General features: G+C 39.7%; 3 protein-coding genes across 13 annotated transcripts in view; 2 read left to right on the forward strand and 1 right to left on the reverse strand.

The window, feature by feature from the left end:
* The window catches only part of LOC137286634 (uncharacterized), a 95,834-nt gene that overhangs the window by 11,237 nt on the left and 59,913 nt on the right, over positions 1 to 24,684 (forward strand). For 8 of the 9 annotated variants that reach the window (XM_067818594.1, XM_067818600.1, XM_067818595.1 and 5 more), the window contains exon 6: positions 193 to 1,146. In XM_067818594.1, coding sequence (XP_067674695.1) covers positions 193 to 277 — 85 coding nt within the window. In that variant the 3' untranslated portion in view covers positions 278 to 1,146. Of the gene's footprint in view, positions 1 to 192; positions 1,147 to 24,684 lie in introns of those variants that run through there. The other variant, XM_067818592.1, reaches the window with a different exon arrangement.
* Positions 8,031 to 12,917, forward strand: LOC137287227 (uncharacterized). 3 transcript variants are annotated; one of them, XM_067819415.1, is made up of 4 exons: positions 8,032 to 8,364; positions 9,731 to 9,823; positions 11,312 to 11,592; positions 11,923 to 12,917. In XM_067819415.1, the coding sequence occupies exons 3-4, from the start codon at positions 11,329 to 11,331 to the stop codon at positions 12,193 to 12,195; spliced, it is 537 nt and encodes a 178-aa protein (XP_067675516.1). In that variant the 5' UTR covers positions 8,032 to 8,364; positions 9,731 to 9,823; positions 11,312 to 11,328; the 3' UTR covers positions 12,196 to 12,917. The 3 variants fall into 3 exon arrangements, with proteins under 3 accessions (XP_067675517.1, XP_067675516.1, XP_067675518.1); XM_067819416.1 differs by lacking the exon at positions 9,731 to 9,823 and having other exon boundaries at positions 8,031 to 8,364; XM_067819417.1 differs by lacking the exons at positions 8,032 to 8,364; positions 9,731 to 9,823 and adding an exon at positions 10,358 to 10,711.
* Positions 17,365 to 24,684, reverse strand: part of LOC137287167 (ubiquitin-conjugating enzyme E2 J1-like) — a 28,743-nt gene continuing 21,423 nt past the window's right edge. The window contains exons 6-7 of the mRNA XM_067819333.1: positions 20,729 to 20,849; positions 17,365 to 19,893 (exon numbers count right to left, since the gene is read on the reverse strand). Coding sequence (XP_067675434.1) covers positions 19,012 to 19,893; positions 20,729 to 20,849 — 1,003 coding nt within the window. The 3' untranslated portion in view covers positions 17,365 to 19,011. The remainder of the gene's footprint in view (positions 19,894 to 20,728; positions 20,850 to 24,684) is intronic.

The following is a 24,684-nucleotide window of genomic DNA, read 5'->3' on the forward strand; positions in this document are numbered from 1 at the left end:
GACTCTTTTTATTCATTCAAGTCTGAGACAATAGGGTTCATTTGTATATTGTTTCTCATAGCATAGTAATCTCCTAATAATATAGAATTTCAGTTAGAGCTTGGTGAGTTTTGATGTCTAGGTATTGATCACACACCACAAAGCTGAGATTCCTCGAAACTCTCTATCTAAGAAACTGTATTTCTGTTTCAGATTTGTTCATGAAGGTGGTTTGGACATGAGAGTCAAGATCAACAAATTGATTGAAGTTGGACTTCTTCAAATGGAGCCTTTTTGATATTTTAAGTACTGTTTGAAATATGTGGTACATATATTGTTTTCCAAATCACTCTTTCCATAATGAAGCTACATGCTTTCAGATGGTGTGATAACTAATGAAACAATTTTAGATTCTTTCAGATGATCAGAATTGATACTGTACGCCAAGGTCTTTTTCCTTAAGCAGTCTTTGAATACTTGGGTCAATAATGTTCCACCAAAACCAGCCTCATACTGGGTGGTTAAGCTGTGCTAATTGCCCAAAGATATTCTGCACAACACTGGTCACAAGGTGTGACATTTCTGAGGGCTGCACCAGTTGGACGTGCTGGAAACCCAGGATTTGTATGTGAGTTTCAAACACCCGATTGATGTAAATCATGGGGGAAAGGGTGATATATGGCACGAGTAAACAGCAAACAGTGTCTGTCTTCAGCTACTTCTCGGTGCTCCTCTGGTCATAGATCAAGCTGATTTCCAGGAACTTCTGACTGCTCTGTAAATGAAAGACATAAATGTAGTGATGTGCATGTTCACTCCATAAAGAATCAAAACTATTTCATTCGTTTTTGAAATCATCCTTGCTGAGCTCATGTGTAATCTTCAACAAACAGTGCATTGATAATACAAGGCTGATCAGTGAGCCAGTGTCATCATCATGGCTGATCTGTGGACTCAGTGTCATCATCATCACATAAGGTGTATCAACAACACAAGACTGATGTATGGACCAGTGTTATCATCATCTCACAAGGTGCATCAACAACACACAGCTGATCTGTGGACCAGTGTTATCATCATCACATAAGGTGTATCAACAATACAAGGGTGGTGCGTGAACCTCTGCCAATAAAAACTAGCAAGGGTTTCTTAAAATCCCTAAGCCAATATTTCAGTAATTTTATGAAATCATTTGAAATATGATGACAAAATCACCGACTCTTGCAGGTATTACATGAAATCCGTGGTTTCACGCACACACACAAACACACACACGCGCACAATATGAAGTACACGTTTTCGCAATGAACACTTTCCGCTTTTTACAATGAATAATTTTCACCAGAGATTAATATAAAATTAGTTGATAGGAACACTGACACATTTTGTCGATCTAACAGAGATATGTATCACATGGTCAACACATAAATCCAGCTCGAGCATATGTGTAGAACGGTATTCTCCAAGATTAGGAAGTAATTTACCAACTAACAACAACCCGAAAAGTGGTATTTAATAAATATACTGTGATTGTGGATCAAGCAATATTGGCAAGACATCCCAACCCATCAACATACCAGTCAAAGAACATCAAACCATCTTTACCAATTTCGACAGCAAATCAGTCATCTCTGATCACAGCAAATCAATCCCCGGTCCCCATTTAAACTGGACTGACATCACCATTTTGGCAAACATCAAACTGACTTCACCAAACGCAAACTCACCGATACCAATCACACTGGACGCCAAAAGTCCCCCATCGAACGAGTTTCATTCCATTAGCCTCAACCATGCCCAATCAACAGTGTAAACATTTCCTTCGCTGGAAGCTATCCTTTTGATTTGACATCTCTGACTTTGACCTCTTATCTCTTTGTTAATTCACCGGCTTTATCAACCAACTGCCTAGCCAGTTGTGTTAATTACATATGTTGTTTCTTTGTTTCATTCAGAATATATACATGCCCTCCTTTTCATGTTGGGTTCATGCTTGACAAACCTTTCAGGAATCTGTATCTAACCGTCTTACTCATAAAATAAATGAAGTTGTTATCCAAAAGTCTGCAGTAAATTGGAACGTGTTATAAATACTGCGAGTTTGGCTATATCAGAAAAGAAGGATCCACCATGAAGATAAGGTTGGGAGGTTAAGTAATCTGCATGTGAGCAGCTTGATATAATCTTCATTGACAGGTTTCTCTCCATTTCCATGAAAGACGGACTGCAGATTCGGTTTCTGCTTTGCAGAATATAATCAGTGATACAAATAAGAGAACACATGAAAATATAAGTGTTCCTTTATTCTTTTCCCGGTTTTTTCACAAGGTATGTATTGCACTGTGAGTGAAATTCTGGAAATACACAAAGGAACACTAGTACTTTTTCCACGAGAATAAAGGCCATGAATGAAGGCCAGATTTCAAAATCAACCTCATTATTTAGCAATTGTGACGAGGCAAGATTAGGTGCTGTTTCATTGCCCTGTAAACCGATTTTAGCTGGAAACCAAATTATATCACATGAGAAGCATTGAGAATTCCAATGTCTGTCCTGTTTAAACATTTCGTAAACAATATCATTACTGGACTCATTTACTCCAGACTCAATACGGATTATGGCAGAGTCCTTGGACGGTCAGTATAAATGCGTGTAAAATCTGTATATTCCCCGCATCAAATCCTTAGCAATTGCTCTCACCACAGATGGATTCATAGCCGCCTTAAAACGATACAACTAACTTCATAGCACGGTCCTGGCTTAAGGGGAAGCTTTTTCAGAAGAAATATCTACTGGATCCATATAAACATTTCTATGTTGTGCTACAAATTTGAGAATGTTTAAACCAAAGAAGATCTTGCCATAGGACTGTAGCTGTACATGAGCGTTATCTTCATAAAGTATTTACGGGTTACTGCCGCTGTTACAATTCATTGGTTCCCTCCCTCTGCAAGCAGTCTACGTTCTGCTGTTTATTTTGTTGACAGTTACATAGGCAGATTCTTTCATACAAATGCATAAAATCGGTGATTTACAATGTGATTAGGTTGTCTTACAAAACACCCACTTGCAAAGTTTAATAATTTGAGATCGATTGGATCATTGGATAAAAAAAACGGGCCCACATGCATTTTATGCCAAACTGTAGTACATTTTGGCGTCTGAGAAACAAAGGCATGTCAGAACACTCAACCCGAGGAGCCAAGACTGCAGTAGTTACAAAAAATCAAATTATAAGAGCCATCAAGTTTGGCATTGAGGCATTCGTGCTTAAAAAATTGTGGAACTGTACTTTCAATGTACGATTGGGAGATTTATGGGATTGATTGATATAATAATAATGGATGTTTTGATAATGCATCACCACATGTATTTCATTCAAAGCAAAGCTGTTCGTTCAGTTATCACCCTTGTTAGTAGGTGACGGGAGTATGACATGAAAATTTCAGGTTTACAATTTTCTGTCAGTTGTGTGATTTGATCCTGAAAACACCGACCATGGACAGTAAAAGTTATCGGAAAAATGGTCTACAGTAATTTATGGACCTTCCTGAAAAACGTCAAGATTTATAATAACAACCCATGCAGGTGTAGGAGGCTCCCACGCAGTGCACTTGCTTCCCATGCATTGTGTTTGCGTGTGGTGATCACGTGCAATAATGCTGCATGCACAAGATGAATGTCATTATAACGTTCCTCAATGGGTTTTCTTTCTACCGGACTTCAAAGTTCAGGTTCCCCTACCTTTTGTTTAAGAGTATATAAACACTGACACAGGTGGAGGCAAGAAGATTGCGATTTTAGGACCTAGCCATACGTATAAGACCCCATAGGCAATCAACAGAGTTCAATAAGCATGTCCAGCTCTCGTATCAGTCTTTAAGTCACTGCATGGATAACAGTTCTAAACTGAATACAGATAAAAAGAAAAATAGTGTTTTAGTATCTCATTGCCGAATTGTTGCCATGTTACTCCGCGTTACAGCTTTAACAATCAATATTGCTACAGAAACATTATATGCACATTGTTTGGGAGCCTGTCCTGATACCAAAGAAAAGAAAATATGCTCACAACGGAAGACAACCACATTGTGACTATTTATATCAAATGAAAATTAGTGTTAATCTTGTGTTTCCTATATGTAATAGCCAAATTACTGTGCAAAGCATCACAGTCAAGATTTATATGAATCAAAAATCACCTTTAACAAGACATGGTGACATGTCCATATAATCCAACATCATTTAGATTCATACATTTTAATGAGGTGGATGCTTCGGTAGTATTTCAGCACATATATTTTACAGGTACTAGTTTCAAACTATAGAATCAAACAGAGTATATAAGAACCCTTTGAGGTTTAGGTCTAAAGCATTTGACGAGTGCATGTATATCACACACTATACTGTGTAGAAAGTTCATTTCCAACCTATCTGGAACCCGTAACCGCCCTATACCCTGTAAACCGATTCTGATCTTTTAAGGGCATTTGATATCCGTAATATACAGACGATATGGGCCCAGGTGTATCTGTCATCGAGTGACGTAAATATGTGACGTTCATCACATCATGACGTAACAGAAAATCATATTCACTACAGGCACAGGAGATACTCGATAAATACTTCCTTTCAAAGGTTTAGACTCACTAAAACATTATGCTGCTTTAAATAGTCTGATTAGAGAAACTAACTGGGAGAGCATGTTTTTTCTTCATAAACTCCCAGTGTTAACGACGCTAGTATAATATTTACTTTTGGAATATATGGTTAGATGTATCCACGCTTAGAACGTTACACTTAGACCTTAAGACAAACCTTGGTTTGACAGTCAACTTGGGAGAGAAATTAGAACAAAAGACCGTTTTAGGAAGAAAGCATTTCGAACATTAAATACTTCTGATGTATCTCAATTCAAAAGACAGAGGAATAAAGTAAACGTATTCTAAAAAAAATAGCCAAGGAATATTTTGATTCAAATTTACACATTTTTTTATGTTCTCTTCTCAGTCAGCATTTTATTGTAAGTTTTGTTTAAATTACTTGTTGTAAGGTTCTACTTGCCCCTCTCGTAACTGATGATTCCGGAGTACCTTCGATCAACACATACAGACTTTGACAAAGCCAAAACATTGAATAAATATTTTGTATCTGTTTCCAATATGATCGATGAGAGCAAGACTGTGCCACCTGTCAGCCATCGATGTCCTATTAGCATTACCAGCGTTAGTGTGACTGAAAAGGAAGTATCGGATATAATTAAGGCTTTATCAGGAAACAAATCTAGTAGACCTAATGGTATCAATATGAGAATATTAAAACAGATGTGTACATCAATAGCTAAACCTCTTTGTTTACTGCATAATGTTTCTTTAAGCCAGTGTGTGTTTCTTTCAGTCTGGAAAACAAGCAATGCTACCCTTATTTTTTAAAAAAGGAGATAAATCCCCTCCCTAGTAATTACAGACCAATAAGTTTATTATCTATCATTGGGAAAGTTTTTTTTAAAAATAATGTTAAAACGTTTACATAAACATTTCAATAACATAGCATTTTAAGTAAATTTCAATCTGGTTTTACTAAAAACCACTCTACCACATATGAAGTTATTGAAATTTATCATAATATATGTCCAACGCTAGATACTCATCACCTTTATTGTCTGATCTTTGCGACATTTCCGAGGCCTTTGATAGGGTGTGGTGTAAAGGGTTATTGCACAAATTAGTAAATTACGGTGTTCGTTCACAGTGTTTCCATCAGTGGTACATTATCAAAAGAATTAAATTTTACCGCAGTGGTTCCTCGAGGATCTGTTCTTGGGCCGATTTTGTTCCTTGTGTACATCAATGATTTACCTGAAACTCTAACAAATGATACAAAACAGTTTGTTGACGCCACTTCATTTGGTGTTGTGGGGAAACATGGGAATGTATATAAGCTACTCTTCACTATCACATGGCAAAATTGAATGACTTGGCTGGCAAATACTTACGTTTAACCCGAATAAGACAAAATTCATGTTTTCTAAAATGGAAATTTACCCTAAGTTCCTGATTCGATTTTCAATGATGTACACGTTCCACGTGTTCATCAACATAAACACCTCGGTGTCATCTATTCAGATAATTCAAAATAGTCGCATCATGTATCTGCTGTAACAGAAAAGGCCTAAAATATTTATTGTATCCTCATTACGGACGTCAAAGTACCTTTCGAGTGTGTATGAAATTCGGTCTGTTTTAGATTAAGTTCTTGGATCTGAGTTCTTGACTTGGCATTATTTGCGATAAACGTGAAATGTTACAACTTGAACCAACGAGAATTGTAACCAGACTGCTTAAATTCGCTTTTAGATACAGTTAATACAACGAAACTGGTCGGTTACCATTTGCAGGTAGACGAACACAAAGACAACTGTGTCCATTCTGCAAGCACCTGATTACCTGATCGATTTACTTCCACCTTGTACTGAAACCATTTCCGAATACAACTTGCGCAACAAATCACATTTGGCTATTCCTAAATTTCGCACCTCATTTTTCCAAAAGTCATTTATTTATGATTCTACAAGTTTATGAAATGCTCTCTCACAACAAAATGTACAAATTCATTATCGTCGTTTAGATCAAAGTTATCTGGAAAAAAATGACAAAGTTCCAATATATTCTCTATTTGTTGAAAGAAAGACAAATATTCTACACACAAAGTTAAGGCATTCGTGTAGTTCATTACATGCTGATCGTTTTCGTGTTAGTTTTTCAGAAAATGTTTCACCAAGAAACCATGAGCTACAAAGAAACATGACGGGCAGAGGGAAAAAATGAAAGTGTCAGTAAGCGTAACTTCAGCCTATCGAATGAAATAAAGCTCACTTGTAAAGTGCATGACTCAAGAGTTATGAACAGAGGTAGATTCTCGCGAAGGACTCGGCGCAACCCAGCGACCGAGTGACAGTCATACTATAGATATGTACGCTGAATGATCGGTTGGGGTCGCTTATCCGACTTGCTGACCAAATGCATTTGGTGAAATTCATATGTTTACATTATCATTTATTGTGTTGTGTAACAAGATACTAGACAGAAAGCTTTGTTGAGCTACGAAATAGTTTTTGCATGGAGAGCAAATTGATATTTTCAGTGCAGTGAAGATATCAAGTTCGACTCACTGCAGTGAAATATCACTTTCCTCAAACTCAGAAATCGCCTATTTAAATATATAGCACGTTCACAATTTTCATCTTTTCAATGAATGTTATAAAACAGTAGGTCTGGTTTAATTACCTGGCGAACAGCTTTGTTTTGTTTTTTTCAGCGAGCTGTCTAAGGCGCCAGGCTACTAATCAAGCGAGCTTGGGGGTGCCAGGATCGAACCCAGCTGTAACCGGGTGTAAATAATAAACCTGGGAGTCAGCTTTGTGTGCAGACTCTTTCAGTGTTGTCACAACCCCTAGTGTACAGTACACGACCCTGTGCACTTAAAAGAACCCATGAATCCGTTGGTAGATGACTAGTTGCATGGTGGCTACATGAACACGTGCAAACGCCTAGTTGCGGGTACAGCAACGTGCAGTAAACATAGACAAAGTACTGTGACTATCTGTCCCAGTCCACACAGCTGTGAATGGGTACCTGGTAAGGATGGGAAAACCACATTAACTCGGTGCACCTGGAGGCTGCAAGAGTTGTGTGATCCCCAGGCAGTTGAGATTGAAAATACTATGCTTGATGGACATCCATTGACCGGGGGAAAAACAAAGCGCCCTTGAGCAGTTGAAGCAACTGGATATCGGCGCTATACAAATATCTAGTAGCATAGCATAGCATAGCATAGCATAGCATAGCATAGCATAGCATAGCATAGCATAGCATTTTGTATCTATGAAATGGAAATACATTTGACTAAAAGATATAAATCCTAAATTGCGGTATTGTTTGAAATAGCAAGTCTGCAGTCCCTTCCGACTTAGTAAAAACTAACCATCTTATAAGAGTTATGTCCCTTTGAATATTGATCGCAGACGTTCATCTGTGACAAGTCACTCGCGGGAGAGATATTAGAGAAACCGAATGAAAACAGTTCCGAAATCCTCTTCAATTTGGCACGTGCAAATTCAAACGGGTAATAAAGTCGTTACTCGGCTATTGTTTTTAGGCAGCTTGGGATGGTACGGCCAGTTTGAATCCGTACTTCCTTCAGACCTCATATATGGATGTGAACGAGCCTCAGTTACCGTATCCCTCTGTCTGGCGCGTAACGCTACACTCCATTGGTCAATGGAGGAACTACGGTAATCTATGACGTCATACAGCGGCGAAGGGAATGTTGTAGCCGTTCGAGCGAAGTAAAGCTGGCTTTGTTGCAGCCAACGTACACATCCGGGTGAGCTGATAATATACTTGTAACATTTGTTCTCAACAGTTAATGAGTAGATTTGATGGGGGTTTGATACAGCACAAGGGCTCTCAGCAGTCATTTGGGATATCTGTTACTACCTCTGACCGACATTGTCATGTTGACGGGTTGGAGAGACATAAGGATATATTTAGTTGTGGACTGGCCTGTCTCGCGAGCCGTACGTGCGGCAAAGTTTGATAACAAATGTGGGTGACAGATAGACACCCTAGTATATGTGTTTGTAATGACGTTGTGTGACCTGAGATGGCAGGGTTCCCTTCCTATGTATGGATCTAGTGGAGAATGTTGACTCCTGGTACGTGACGTCAGTCACACATAACTGAAGCTGGGCCTGATAACCTTCTTACTTTGCGTTCGATCTACAGTGATCATGCAGTACATGAATGAAATGGAAAAATACATTGAATTGAAACGATCTTTTCCAGAAAATTACTACCCCATAACTATTTCACAAAGTGTGACAAAAGGACCAGTCCAAATTCTGGAGACGTGTAAAGTATGTGGATAAGGTGCCATCATAGCATACGTTTGACGCCTGATTGTATCCTTTCCTCTATCTTAGATATACTTATACACATGTATTATATACCAATACTTTTGAAAATACAGCTGTCCGAGTTAGGGTTAGGTTAGAACATAAACGCGGCTCGAAGTATCACATTCTCATGAACTGAATTCAGACTTATTACCAGTTTACTAGCAGTCTTAATTTTTAAAACAAATTATTCAATTTTAAGTCGATTCGTATAATAAATATCACAATGTATGATTTATGATATCATATCGTCCACAAATTCTTCTGCTGAATTGAAGTAAATGCATGAATATTTTAGCTTGGTGGCAGTCAGTGGTGTTCCCGTTGTGTGTGCCTCGTATATCGGAAATATAAACACAAGCGTTGGTAGTGCACGTGTATAACGACCAGATGAAAGACACGGGGTGTACAAGGGCTATACATATTGAATCTACTAGTGATACATGTTGATACTCGTATTAGATACTGTATTTTCTTTGTACATTTGGCTTGATACAGCAGGTGTGGCACTAGAGTTGGTTGTATTTACTGACCAATACTAGTAACTGTTACTTTAACAGCTGAATGACAAGGAAGGGCCAACAATTCCGTCATTGTTCTAAAATCATGTTATGAAAATATTGGGTTTTTTCTCTGTAATATGAAAATAGGTTTAAACCACTGACAGATTTCTTTGTTTCAATTTTCAAAGTTACTGTGTCCACGAACCTACTGTCACACTTGAGTGTACATCAGTAATCTGTATACTATACTGTGACCCTTTCGCACCCCGACAAAACGGCTATTTTTATTCAGCTTGTGGTCGAAGTCCAAATCGTGTGGCCCTGACTGGCATTTGAACAAGGTGTGTGGCAGGGTGGCTAGCGGAGTAGACGGTGTCGTCGCACGGTAAATGGTTTTATGTTTTATGCCTCAAATAGGGATGTCTTATTTACATTTTAACCACTGAGTGTTGTATGTGACGTGACTCCACCAGTAGCTATTCTGTATGCAGGGAGCGAGGCCTGTGTAATGTCTGTGGTTTGTGGGATGACATTTGTACATGTATCACGGTGACGTATAAAAGTATTGGTCTGGAGCTGGATAGTTAGACGTGGCTCACCCAGAAAGTCTATTAACATAATGTGTAGAAAATGGATTCATCATCAATGCCATACTAAACCCGAAGAAGCAAACAGTGGAACCATTTAACACCATATCCACCAAAAAAAGCAAAGTGTGTCCAGTCATCTTGGGGAAACTATATATAGCTATGGCAAATGTTTTCTTACATACGTGCACATACATATAATATTTGTATAGCGTCAGTATTAAGCTCAGATACACAGCCTTGTTTTCCTTCGATCGTTGAATGTCAATATCCACCGCACATGGAATTTCAGTATCATCTCCCTGGGGTATATATCTTGGTCGATAGGTCGCCTTGTTGAACTATCTCCCTCAACACCAGACCATACATGGAGCATGCTATGTCGCATCTTTGAGGTAATCATTGATGCAGTACCAAGGCAGCAGGTGACAGGTGTACACCTCAGGACAACGTCATGGTACAGCCGTCAGTCAGTGTCGTGGCGACAGCCCGCGGGCGATGGTGGTTTTGAACTGTTACAGTCTTATCGAACTTCTGCTTCCTTAATTCCATATCTCCAAAACTTGAATGAGACTCAAGCCGATGTCATAGCAAAAACGAAGACCTTTTCGGACGACCAAACCAAAAGTTCAGCGAAACTGGGATACAATGTCCAAAATATTTATTAACACCTATCACTTATATACGTGAGTATCTGGTAATGTGGCTGCATGCATAGACAGACTGTTTGCCTTGTCCACCGAATAATGCAACACCACTGTATGTATTTGGTCGACTGCACGGTTTGGAAACCTGACTGGCGTTCGTACGATAACAATCCAAATTCAAATAAGTGTGCAAGTTTTTTTAAAACATTGGTCTATCGGCTGATGTATAGTGTTAGATCACCCATTTCCGTAAAGTGACATTACATTACATCACACCTCATTGATACATCAAGTAGCATACGAAAGACGTGAATACACAAAGTCTTTCAAAATGTGGTGAAAAGCATCATATTTTATATTTGGTATTACGTTTTCTCGCAGATTCTATTATATTTGGGGTAGGGGTTTAAGCCCCATTCAGGATTCCATAACAGGGCATCTAAACGCCAGCATATCAGCTATTGTAAGCGATCTAACCAACTCAGCATCGCGCCCATGTTTGCTGACGACAAGGCCACGGTATAGCCACTCAGACTTAGTAATACTCGGAAATATATTTTCATACCGTTCACAGAAATATAATATTGTTCCAAGGAAGGATAGTATTATTTGGCACATTTTGTTCTGTTTGTTCTGCAGGTATTTCAATAGGCACCATGTGGTCCTTCAACCCAGTTGCCTTTGTGCTGTTTGTGGTGGAGCTGTATCATATCCTGGGTCATGCAGCCATTTTGTTCCGAGTTCGGTTACTGCCACGGAAAGACCTTGTCCGCATCCGCTTGTACTTCCTTGTTGATGCCGCCTCGGTCTTCGTTACCTGTTTCCTATACACCGGCAGGCTTAGATGGCTGGCGAGTCTGCATCTTATACAGCACCTCTTCTACTTCATCACCTGGAACAAATCGTCCCTGGCTAATAAGGTTTGTTTCTTCGTTTATTGAAAAAGGAAAATGCCACACCCGGCAACATTAGAGTATTTTCAATAATGTGTTATCCAGTATCAAATGTAAACGCAAATCGTCACCGGAGATGGTAATGGTGTAAGGGTTTATTGTTCGTTATGGCATTGTTACGACTACATCCCTTGTCCCGTGCTTCTTGTCCACACCGTGTCTTGTATGTTTCAGGATGTTTGTAGTCTGGTGACAATGACAGAATATCATATTAGCAGAAAAAATATTCTGTATACAACAGATTTGCCCCTTTCTTTCAAATATATGACTTATCTTCTTCTTTTATTTTGATTACAGATAATGGATTGGAGTTCTCTGGATTATTTCCGGAGTCACAAGAAAGATCGCTTGGAGCTGGATTCAATCCTTGGAACCGCGTTTGACATGGCTGTACATATCCTCAACGTGTACATGCTGACAAGCCATCTGACAACTGTGGGTGTCCTACTGGGTCTGGCGGTGGCTCACGGTAGCGCGTACTTCATCTTATACAACCCCCGCCTCGCCTGGAGCAGCCCCTCCAACATGCCAGCCTGGATAGAGAAGCGCATCAGACCACTGGAGACCTGACCATTAGTCTTAATGCAACAGTCACTATTTTATCGTATATTTTTACGCCTTTGTGTAAGGTTTGTTGTGCATTTGCACACGTATATGTCACACGATTTTATTGAACTCCACTTAACTCAAAGACCACGATCTGTCTACGTTATTATGAACGCAATGTTTTCAATGCAACTGTTTATGACAGAAACAGGTGCCCGGTGAACTCAGTATGTTTTAAATGTATAAAACTAGTCCTGAAGAACTATAAGGCCACAATATTTTCTATTGAAGCATACCTTGATATTGACACGCTGTTTTGTAGAACTGATTGATGGACTATTAAGTGTTTTCCTTACATGTGAGCTGATGTAATTTTATCTGCTACATTATACGACTACATGTATTTAACCAGCAGTATTGTGTTTTAGGTTCAAGAACGTAAGTAGAAGAGAAGCTTTGTCTGATTTATCACATCGATATGTGCTTCCACAAAGGTATAGCGTTTATAGTCACAGATGATCAGGGCATGTCTCCTACCCCAGGGAAGGGGTAGGGGTGGTACTGAGTAGTTAACACTCGCGAAGAAAACATGCCGTGTGTGCGTGCCGAATCGAAGAAACGAAATGAATCAAGAAATTCAAAGCCAGGACATGAGTACGTGGGATTTGGGCTCACTAAACACTGGTATGCTCAAATGCCAAAAGTGAGTTATGTAAAATGAAAATTAAATATCATTTTGAAAAATCTTTCACTTTTTTTCTTGTGCTACCAAGCAAGCTCTTCTGTTTTTTTTGGGTTTTTTTTTGTTGTTGTTGTTACAGCTTATTATAATACACTGTCAACTATTGCCCTTTACATGTGCTCTGTGTTAACGTCTCTTAAGGTTCTACAAATCACACGACGTCTATTCATTTATAGTGTTTTCCTTATTGATCCCCAACCCATCGTGGTGGAACGACAAATGGAACTCACATGACTGACTGGCTTAAGTAGTGGTGGAAACAGAAAAAAAACAATCCGCATTTATATCTTCAGTTGATGTAATTTAGTTACTGTGTGCAAGTGTGAAATATTTGATAATCTAAGTTCGGCCTGACTGCAGTCTCAGTGGTAGGGAGATACGACACATAGAAAAGGTACTTCATTGAGGAGAGATTAGTGCAGAAATGAGCTAAGCCTAAAACGACTTATTCGGAACAGACCATGACTAAATGCATGACTAATTAGTGTGCGATGACACTGCATTACAAAGAAAACTTTTCAAATGCCCATTTTTGAATAACCTCAAACTTGAAAATAGCTTCTTTGTAAAGGAAAGCTGACGTAAAAAATGATAACCTTAATACTGAAACTATGAAGGATGCAGCTACCATGAAGTTATACAAATAAAACAGGAAGGAGGGGTCATCTCAAAAGCGAAAACAGCTCGGGTGTCGTAAACAGTGGTTGGGGATCGGTCTTGGGGATAGATATATCAGATAAGATAATCTTGTAGAGGAATTCAACTGGGGAAGTAAACGGCGTGTCATAACAATAATCCACAAATAATATCCAGTCCTGTCCATCTTAGGGTGGTCATGTCACCTATATATTTTGAGACCTTTATCACCATGGCGGATTTAAGCTTTTCTCTGGGTGTCATACTTTTACTTAACTAAACATAACTTTATGAAAGAAAGACATGTAAGATGTTAATCAATAGGTGAGGCATATTAAACACACATTTAAAAGCGTAAAATACCTTTGAGATGTAGCCCAGCGCATGCATTTCATTCAGGTGTGTCGGTCGGGTAGCGATCTGTCGAATTTCTGATTCGTAGTAAAATGCGTTGGACGGATAAGCTCTTTGATCTTAGCTATTTATTAGCTACAACCTATAAATATTAATTTTCTGTTACCAGTGTTCGACGTCAGGGTTGTCCCCTTACTGTTGTACTGTGAGGAATGGGGTCGTGAAAATCTTGTTCCTGTTGAAAGCGTTCACCTAAGGTTTTAAAATTTGTGGTTGGTCTCAATACCACTACTCCTTCCGTTCTTGCTTTGCAGTGAATTTAGAAGATATCCACTGTACGTAGCTATTTATGAAAGATATGTTTCCTCCTGGACTCTCCCAGTGTGTTAACGCGGTCTCAAATTAGACCGATTAGCATAGAGTGGTTACTCGACAAATAGGAACTGCCGGATGTTTGAACTTTGACGGATTAGGCCGTAATCGGTGAGTCGACGGCCTGTCGTCATACCGGACTGAGCCACCTATTTGTATTTTGTAGTCTGATCTGTTGTTTTTAGCAGCCCGCTATGTCGATGCCGGTATATTTTTTTTTGTATTTCCGACAATACTTTAATCATTTAGCACAATGTCCGCTTTTGTAAGGGTCACCGACCTGGCATACCTTTATATGAATGGGATGCAGATAGAATCCACGTTAAACCAACCTCACTCATGCACTTACATCCTATTTCAATGTCTTGGGACTACCGTGCATGCTCTGTATGAAACATCTTGAGTCGCATCTGTTGTATTTCAGCCATCTCGTAACTAAAACATGTTGTATATTCATGAAACACACAAACTTAGAATGTATGAAAGGACAGGAAAAACAGTTGATGTTCAATCTATTGTCAACTCAAATGCGAATACCTCTCTTCTTCCTTTGAGCGATTGAGTTTAGTGTTACGCTGTTTAGGCATGTTCAGCAATATCACGACTGGGGACACCAGGGCCCACTTGCACAAAACGATCTTAGAGCTACAATTATTGTAAATCCTTAAGATCGCGATCTTAGGCTTCGGCTACAATCGCCATCCACTTGCACAGAGCGATTGTAGGCTAAGATCATTGTAAGTTACAATCAAAACTTACAATTGGTCGGAACCAATTGTAAGGAGCTAAGATCATTGTAGTCAGTCGCAAAATGGCGTTCAAGTTGGTGTCAGTTTCACGCAAATAATTAGCTTTACGTGTGGGGACTGCCTTTATATTGCATAAAACTGTATGATTCGCCTCGACACTTCAACAACACGGAGAATGCAACATCGATTTAACGTCTGAAATACCGTTATTCGAGGTAATGAACAACATCATTATCGAGTCGATATCATAGAGTACAATTCTCACCCGATTCAGTGCTGGAAAAAGTATGAACACCATACCTTTTTGATAAACAAGGAAAGGATAGTAACGAAAGGTGTCTGCATGCGATTAGCAGTGGCCATGACCTTTTCAATAACTCAAGGGCAGCTAATCTTGGTTTTTACGCAAGATGGGAGTGGTGTCCCTTTGCGTATTATACCGTTGCTGTAAAATCTGCCATGCCCCAATATAATGTATGTTATATTGTGACAGCGCAGATCTCCACATATATTTCTTTTCGATCATAGACCTGTCAATAATCTACAGTTTGTTAACGTACAAATGTATGTTTCTTTCTGACGTGAGAATTGAGTTTTAATCTATGCATTTTAAATATAATACAAGTATTCTTCAAACAGGAAAATACACATGCTGAGGCATGTGAAATTTGCGTAAAAGGGTTTATTAACAAAATGAAAAAATAATTGTCAACAAAATAGCGTAAAGCAATTAACATACTATAGATAAGTATTTAACAACACATACAAAACACACGGAATAATAACGTTTTCATATTTCCCTGCCATGCACTCCCACTTTAATGTCACACTTTCATATCTTTACACATCTAATGCATACACCAACTATATAACACCAACCAGATTCCAAACACAGATTCACTGACAGCCATTGACAAATCATGGTACATTTAGGTGCTCTATCATGAGGACATATTGTTTATAATTTATGTTATCTTTTAATTTTCATGAGTACTAGGTCAGTAACTCAAAACCCAAATTTGTTAATGTCTTTGTTTGTATTTCAATATTTTATCATAAAACGTGATATTTCTGTGGTTGCAGTATGACATTCATAGTTCATAAATAATATTAGAATGTAGAAAAATCAGAGAATAGCCCACGAGGTACGAGTTACCACATATGTTATCTTCCACGTTATCATTGCGTTATCGTTATTCATTTGTGGGGTTTTCTTGCTTGTTTTCTCTTCTTTTTTTGCCCTGTTTTGTTTTGCTTTCATGAAAAATCTGCAAGGTGCGATTAAGGAAGGGATGTCATTTGCGTGCAGTAACCAGTTCCACGTTTTATTTGCGCTGCATGCTATGCGCACTTACAGACACCTGTAGACAGGAGTCCAGTTGAAGAAATGTCTACCTCCAACGTTGAAGAGTTCGATCTTAGTTAAGATTACGATCTTAAATCCATGCTGTCTTAAGATCGTGTTTGTGCAAGTGGATTAGAGCAATTGTATGGTGATTGTAAAGTTGATTGTAGGGGCCTAAGATTGATTGTAACAAAGATTGCTCTGTGCAAGCGGGCCCAGGAATGGGCTCTACACTTTGTGTCCATGTGGGGAATCGAACTCAGTTTTCAGCGTCACGTTACTCGGTTCTTATGACAAGCATGGGTGGCCGGGGAACAAGTCTAACCCGGACATTCACGGGGCCACAAATCAACTTACTAGGCAGGAGACGAAAATGAAAGAATATATACAAGTATTCTTCTTATAGTTTGAAATTACTTTACTTTACTTGGTCATATAGGTTTGACCTCCAACTGAAACTGAAAACATTTGACAAGTGCGATTGGGCGGTAACTAATGTTTACCAGGGAGCCAATATGTTGTAGAGTATCCCTGTGTTTACGATGGAGTACTTCTTTCTCAATAACTTAACTGTCAATTCGAAGTGATTATATGCACAATTATAGGTGACATGCTGAGTAGTCACAGACTTCCATCAGCCGATTCTAAAGAATAGGCAACCAAGGAAAAAGACCGGACATTGTAATAAAACGCCGTGATTCCGACGAGTGATGATAAATGCTAGTGTCAGGACACATGCAGCAGTATTACTGTAACTATATATAGTATATAGACTTGGGTTCTGGCCATGGGCGGATCTGGGGGAGGGAGGTTTGACACTGCCCTGCACCTCGTCCACATCATGAAATACATTCTGGCACACTTGCCTGGTCCTCCACAAATCAGTGCCGTGAGCAGTTCCACTTTATCATATTTTTCTTAAACAGAACTCAAATGGTACTTTTTACACAGAATACAAAGATTCCCTGAAATGGGGAGATAATTAAAACACAACATCAAAGAGTCAACGATATCTATTTCATCCAATGTTTTACACTGTTTGAAACACATAATGACAGAGTTCACATTAAATATATTTATGCTGACACATAGATGCATAAGTTAAATACGATTCCATTTGTATACAAGTCAATATAAGCCCAGTCCTTCTGATCGTATCACAGCATAATGCATATCATGACACAAACAATCCAAGGCCAGGAATTTCCAAGTTTGTTTTCCAAAAGATGTTATTGCTAGAATGGTACCATGAAGATGCCTGATTAATTCAACATTTTGCAATACTTTCCTGAATTCATTTTAATCAACATGTAAATCAATGATTGAGTATTTCTGATCACCTTCCCAATTTGAATTTCATATTCTTTTTCCTCATTCTGTGTGATCTTTAATATTCATGTCAACCACCTGTTACATTTGAGCTGTTGTAAGTAATCTTGTCACATGTAGAGAATCTAACAACTGTTTCTGAAAGCCTTAATGACACAGACTTGTTGGCCATTCTTGTAATTATCACACCATGTCCTGTATAGTTACCAACCTCCAACTAGCACTGACTTCATCATCCCCATTCTCTAGGCATCTTCACTCCCACTCCCACCCACATTAGCTAAAGTGTTCACCCTCATACACCAAAGGGGAATCTGTACTGGCACTAGGACAACTGTCCAACTAGCCCTGCACACAACCATCCCAACACAAACTATTGCTGTAGTGTAGAAGCACCTGCAAATATTCACACTACTCTCCAAACCTTAACACCTCATCTCTCGCATGTAGTAGTCATCACAAAAATAATGTACTACCCAGCTCAGGCAGTCAGAGTGACAAGAACAGTTGTATGTTTCTACCATGCATCTTAAATCAATTAACTTCATTCTAAATGTACATTGAATCGAATATTTAAATGTATATTTGGTATATTTAATATTCCATACTAGATGTACCAACGGTAATACATGTCCATACATGAGCCCCAAGACTCCCATAAACAAAGAGCTTCAAACACCCAGAGTAAAATGGGTTAGCTTATATGATTTATGTACATGAGTCATACACACAGAGGAGAGCATTATATTTACACTTTGAGAAAAAATTCATCTCTTAAAGGGGTAGTCTACTGGAAATACAGGTTGCCTGCCTGGAATTAGCCTACAAACGTTTAGTGCCCAAAGAACATTTTTCCTTCAAGATACAATAATGCTGGGCTTACATATGATGTACAAACAATAACCCTCGAATAAATAACAAAACAATGTAAATCAGCAAACAAAAGTAAGAGACAATACACAATGTGCTGTCAGTTCACATAGAGAAAATACTCTCTCAATTCTGAAGACAAACCATCATATTTTAATTACCCAAAGTGAATCATGAGTAAATCAACCCACCCTACTTCTATGTGTCCATTTGAAATAATTTAAAGCTAGTCTATTGGCGTGTGGCTTTTAAATGTAAGAAGTGTGTGTGTGAAGAAAGTCAACCATTTCACACAGTTCTTTGTACATGAGCAACCTCTACATTTTGTCACAACCAAGGCAAAGTCAGACAGACTCTTCCAGCTTCATCCTGTAATAGTGTTCAGGACCATTAACTGAAGGTGTTAATTTCCAGCACTGTTTCATGTCCTAAAAGCAGTAACATCACATGGGCACATTCATGATGTAGAGCCGCCGAATCAGGAGCAGTAGAATTGTGAGCCCCACTACCAGTATCAGTGCTGCTGACACCATTCCTCCTGCATTTGGCTGACCTTGACCTTCATTGAAGACAGGGGCAGGATGAGGGGCTGTTGTCTGAGGGACAGTAGTCTGTGGTCTTGTTGCCTGCCTCTGTCGCACACCCTCTGTTGAGCTTACAGTGGGTGTTGATTGTGTCGGTGTTTGCACTGCTCCTGCTGCTATTGACTGAGATGATGATGATGATGATGATGATGATACAGGGCTGGGACTTGACTGGCTGGAGGTCGCTGTGGTGGAAGGTGACTGGGTTGGAGCTGACAGGGGCGTGCTGGGTGCTGGAGACTGCACTGGAGTTGTCTTAGTTGAGTCAGTTGTAGATTCTGAAGGCCTCTGCTTTTCTGACATTACCGGTCTGTTGCTTGAAGCTGTGGTACTCGTCTGGCCCATGGGTGGCCGAGGGAACCATGGGGGCATGTGGGCCATGTGGGGCATGTGAGAATCACTGGTCATTGTTGAAGGGGGGTGGAAAAACGATGGATGCATGAAATAAGGTGGAAATCGTGGAATTTGACTGGCAGAACTGCTAGTGTGGTTTTGCCATGCTGGTGGAACCATGAAAGGGGGTGGTGGGAAGGGGAACTGCTGGAGTGACTGGTTGCCAGGGCTACCATGAAAGGGAGCCATACCAGGAGGCAATGGCCACGGAAAGTTGGGAGGGGAAGGGGGAGAAGGAGAGGTTGCCGAGGCACCATCTGGGGAAGCTGTGCTTTCATTGGTTGGTCCAGATGAAGCTCCACTTTCATTGGTTGGTGAAGAGCAGGGTTCCTTCTTTTCTTTCTCACCCTTCAACATAAAATATATGAACATATAATAATGTCTAATGGAAATGAACTAGAATAGATTCTATCAAACAATTCCCTTAAAAATTGTGCACTTAAGAGTACTTTGCAATGAAGGTACATCTTTACTTAAAACTCAAGAAATTTCCAATTCTCTTCCCACAGAGGTTACACCAATCATATATTCTACGTAGCCTCTGTTCTAATATGGCCTCTTCATGGTGCGAGAGTTCTGGATTCATAATTGGTTGCAATCAGATTTAGTTGTGCAGTCAGCGACATCGTTTCAACAGTGATCATTCGCAAAGCCTCGGTAATTTCTCTATGCTTCAGGAAAACTAGAACCTCTTCCCCAGCACGATCTGCGAACGTTTCATCTAGACAGAACTCAGGATCAACTACAACCCCCTTGTTGATAATTGACAAACTAGAAAGGAGATAATTTGTGTTGTGATTTTTGGATGCTAGGGGATTTTTATGAGAACCCGAAAATATGGATGTGTTAGAACAGAGGCTACATAGGAAGATATGACAGGAGTAACCTCCTTTTGAAGAAATGGACTTTTCCATGAAAAAAGATAAAAAGACATAAAGATAGAATTTACATCATTTTGGGAAAAAGAACCCTTTGACTTATAAATATATAGTGTTTGTTTGATATCAATTACATTAACAGTAGTTCAAAATATGCAAATTATCAACAACTGACATTCAACAGGGAATATTAACCACAAGTAACTTCAATGAAGGCAAACTGTCGAAACACTGGCCCCTTGACCACTTCCATACAGATGATAAATACAATGTCCCAATACAATTCATCTGTCAAGGATGACTACCTGGAAGTTAATCTGGGATGCCAATTCCTTTGCCTCCTGTTTTGTTTTCTCTGATGCCTCTGTGACTGGCTTCAGGGTGTTGTTCACACTTCCACATACTGTACACTTGAAGTCCTGCGACCTGTTGATACATCATACACAACAAAACTATTAATCCTGTTTATGACCGTGATCTGATCAGTGTGTCCTGCATTGCAACATTCTATTTTGTGATCAGTGGGTAATGTAAGTTTCATGATAAAACTGATATTTTAATACTTACCCTGACTCATGCTTTGTTGCTTATCTCCCCTTCCTTCCGAACAGATAGTGAAAACTTGAATCCCTTCAAATTCCCTAGAAGCTAATGTACAATCACCTAGAGCCACCTCCATGGAAGGTGAGTGTTGAGGCCAATGCTGTTACTTCATGAGGGTTCTGCGGTTGATCCAGAACTTAAAGGATCTCAATAAACCCACTAATTCCGGAACCTTCGTCAACTTCTTTCATGTTTTCATAGTGATATCTGAGTCTGCTACTTGTGGGTGAGTTGCTCTTCTGGCCATAAACAGCTTACGAGTAGCGTATTGGTTGAAACTTCTCCACTTGTTGTCATTTTGGTTACGTGCAGATCAACGTAAAGGGAGTGTTACAGTTTTGTTGCCCTGGTGGAGTACACTCTTCTCTGTAAACAGGACGTAATATATTCCATATGTGTAAATGGAACACTTCAGGTTTCCCATGCTTTTGCCTGGTGTAATAGGAGGTTTGGGCAATGGGTTTGCAGTGTTTCTCTATGAGGTTTGGAAACCAGGATCTCACTGGCCAGTAAGGCGCAACCAAAATCAGTTGCAGGATTTTTTTCTGTTTGATTTAGTAAAGTACTTCTGGTGAAAGGATTGGCAGAGCAAATGCCTCAGTGTTCAAGCCCTCCCAAGATACGGCTATGGCGTTGACAGCCCATGCTAGTGGATTGGGCACTGGTGAGATGAATGCCATAACCTGATTGTTGAATCGGGTTGCGAACTGATCAATGACAGGACGTCCAACTGTTTCTGTTATCCATTGGGAAACTTCTACATGAAGCAACCACACTGTGGATGATGGACATACCAGTCTGGATAGGGCATTGGCTAGGATGTTCTTTGCTGAAACGTTAATTGCAGTAGGGGCATTGATCTGGTGGACCCTTGCAGGGTGATGTAAAAATCCACCACTGAGTTGTCCACATGTATCATCAGGGCTTTAGTTGGGCTCTCCAGTGTAGAATGCTTCTATTACTGATTACTGCTTTTTTCAGTGGTTATTTACATGAATATTCCAAATGGCAGTACCTTTCATTGGTAGTATTTGCTATTGAACAGGAACTAAGAATATTTCCTTGATTCTGGATGCACTGGGACATGGACGTATGCATCCTGCAGATCTACACTCGTCATAAAGTCGTTAGGTCTGATGAGATGTTTCAGTTGTGGCAGATGTATCATCTTGAACTTCTCTGGCCTCAATAGGTATTGAGTGTCTCATACTGTATATGAGCTGTAACTGTTCTCTTGAGTTCTTTTTGGGCACTGGGAAGATTGGACACTAGAGCCTGGGCATGACTTTGTGTTGATCTAGAACTTCTGCAGGTGCTCTCTGTAGTAACGTGTCGACAGCTTTTCTCAACTTGCTTCTCTATAAGTCTGGATATGTTTGGTCCAACGGTCTGCTGGTCAACAGAGACTTCAACTTCAGATGGATCTTGTAGCCTTCTTGTAGAACAACTAAAATGTAATTGTTTCCCAGTATTCTCAAGTTCTTCAAATACTGCCCCAGAGACGTCTGCCCACAATTGACAGTTCCACAGGAACGACTGAATGCGGGAGCAACCAATCATTCCAAACCTGACCTTCAGAACTGGGATCTTCGTGCACAACTTTAGGAGTAACTTCTTTTGTTGCTGGCACAATGAAAAGACCCAGAGTAACCACCATGAGAGGTTGGACACTTCATTTCTTTGGACTGCTGGATTCCTGAAGAACGGGATCTCAGATGACTAAGTTGTGACAACTGCCGATACATGTTCATAGTCTGGGCAGACTTAATTAACACTAAGTCCTTAGAGTCTTGCGATACTTCAGACGACACCTTACAGATGCCATCGTCAAACAAAGTAGGCGCCATCCAGATTTCCGCAAAAGAAGCTTTGTGTGAACATCTGGCCATGTACAGGAGCTCAGCAACCCTTGACAACACAGGAGTGTAACTCCTGCTGATGTAGAAGCCAAATGAAGAGAAACATCCTTTATCTTCACACTGTGTGACATGTGCAGACAGGATCATCCTCTCTTCTTCAGTCTCGGGATTCTTGAGGATGCTTAAAAGCACCTCATTAATGGCCCTGGCTCTCGCTAAGCCATAGAACGCCCTCTGGGCTGTTGCATCAAGATGAGATAACCTCATATCTTCGACTCTGTAGCTTCGTGACCTTCAGAGTCCAGGTAGAAATCTTCATCTACCTCTGGTGCCTTCATAAAATGTTCTATGTTGTGATGTCTAAATTTTCTTGCACTAAGCACAGGAGTACATTGACGTTGAGTCTTCGAAGCTTTGCTAAAACCTGCTTTCAAATTATCAGCAACGTCGGAGACACTCTTCATCGGTGGGATGGTGATAGACTCAAAGTCGTCAGTCACCCATTATGTCTAGGCCGGATTTTATGTCTTCGTCGGGGATGATATCGGAAGGCTGTCAGCCACCTAAGATAAGACTTCAAAATCTGGGTAGATATATGGGTCATCTTCAACATCGTGGTCTTCTGCAAACACTGACTCTGGATGCATATCCTCAACATTGGTTGCTTATAATGCAGTACTAGACCGCTAATCAATACCCCGATGACTACTGCAAGCAAACGTGCTATCTATCAATAAACCACAAAGAGACCCAAGAAAAACCGCCCAACAGTCTGCTCAGGCAATTAAGGAGAGAGTGAGGTCTGGCATGTGTATGGTCACGTGGGCGCTTTAGGCAAGAAAAGGGAGGTCCCTCAAGTTTGCTTTAGGGAATTTGAAGGGATTCAAGTTTCCACTGACTGTTCGGAAGAAAGGGGAGAAGAAGCAATAAAGCATGAGTCAAGGAAAAATAATAGTCTTCCTATTAATTTCCAATGATATTACTGCGTCACAATGTTTGGTCAAGTCAGCAACAATGAGCATATACAGAATGGAGAAGCCATTAGTTTGATTAAAATGTTTTCCCACTTATCTACAGCACAGAAATCCAAATACACTTTCTCCGTTAACAACATTTGTCCATGTTCAGAATTAAAGGGGCACTGATGCGGAGCGAATAATGCTTCTCGCCAACGGTCTAATTACGAAAGCAGACCGCAAATTGGCCAGCGCCCACTCCTTCGACAGTGACGGACAAAGGAACTGGGCTCCTGTCCATATTAGCAAAATTTCTTCACTTAAACAGTCAGGAGGCCGGATGCCCATCACATGCCATTTGTTTAAAAGTATCCATGGTATTCCTTGTCTGATCGTAACCATATATCCCAGCAGTGTAGTTCTTTTTGGATGCTTGGATGGTATACTTACTGATCCAATTTGATCCTATTTCTGTGTTTTTAACCTCGATATTTAATCATGTTACATGAAAATATGATGTCTACAGGCACTTAGCAAGCCATTTGTTTCACTCCGGAAGATTGCAAAGCTTTATATTTAGGTAGTTTTGAGTGTTGGTTGAGCTGTGATAGCAAATAGCATACGTAAATTTTGGTAGCTATGGTAGCTACAATGGTTTATTATTTATGATAATAAAACACACAGTTGATTTATTTGAATTCGTAAACAAAATAAACGATGACCTTGGCTTTGGTAGAGAAATCTGAAAATTGTCTTACGTAAAAAAAAACTTATTTCACTTATTTACCAAAGTACACAGCAAATGCCTGTGTGTATTCCTTATGTAACGAAATTCCGTTGGTA

This window comes from Haliotis asinina, chromosome 6, assembly GCF_037392515.1.
Source record: "Haliotis asinina isolate JCU_RB_2024 chromosome 6, JCU_Hal_asi_v2, whole genome shotgun sequence".
In the NCBI taxonomy this organism is placed as follows: Eukaryota; Metazoa; Mollusca; class Gastropoda; order Lepetellida; family Haliotidae; genus Haliotis; species Haliotis asinina.

Bases quoted from the DNA above. Each gene is read 5' to 3' on its own strand.
- LOC137287227 (XM_067819416.1), top strand. From the start codon at position 11,329: ATGTGGTCCTTCAACCCAGTTGCCTTTGTGCTGTTTGTGGTGGAGCTG. The intron at 11,593-11,922 runs GTTTGTTTCTTC...TTTTGATTACAG, and splicing joins AATCGTCCCTGGCTAATAAG to ATAATGGATTGGAGTTCTCT.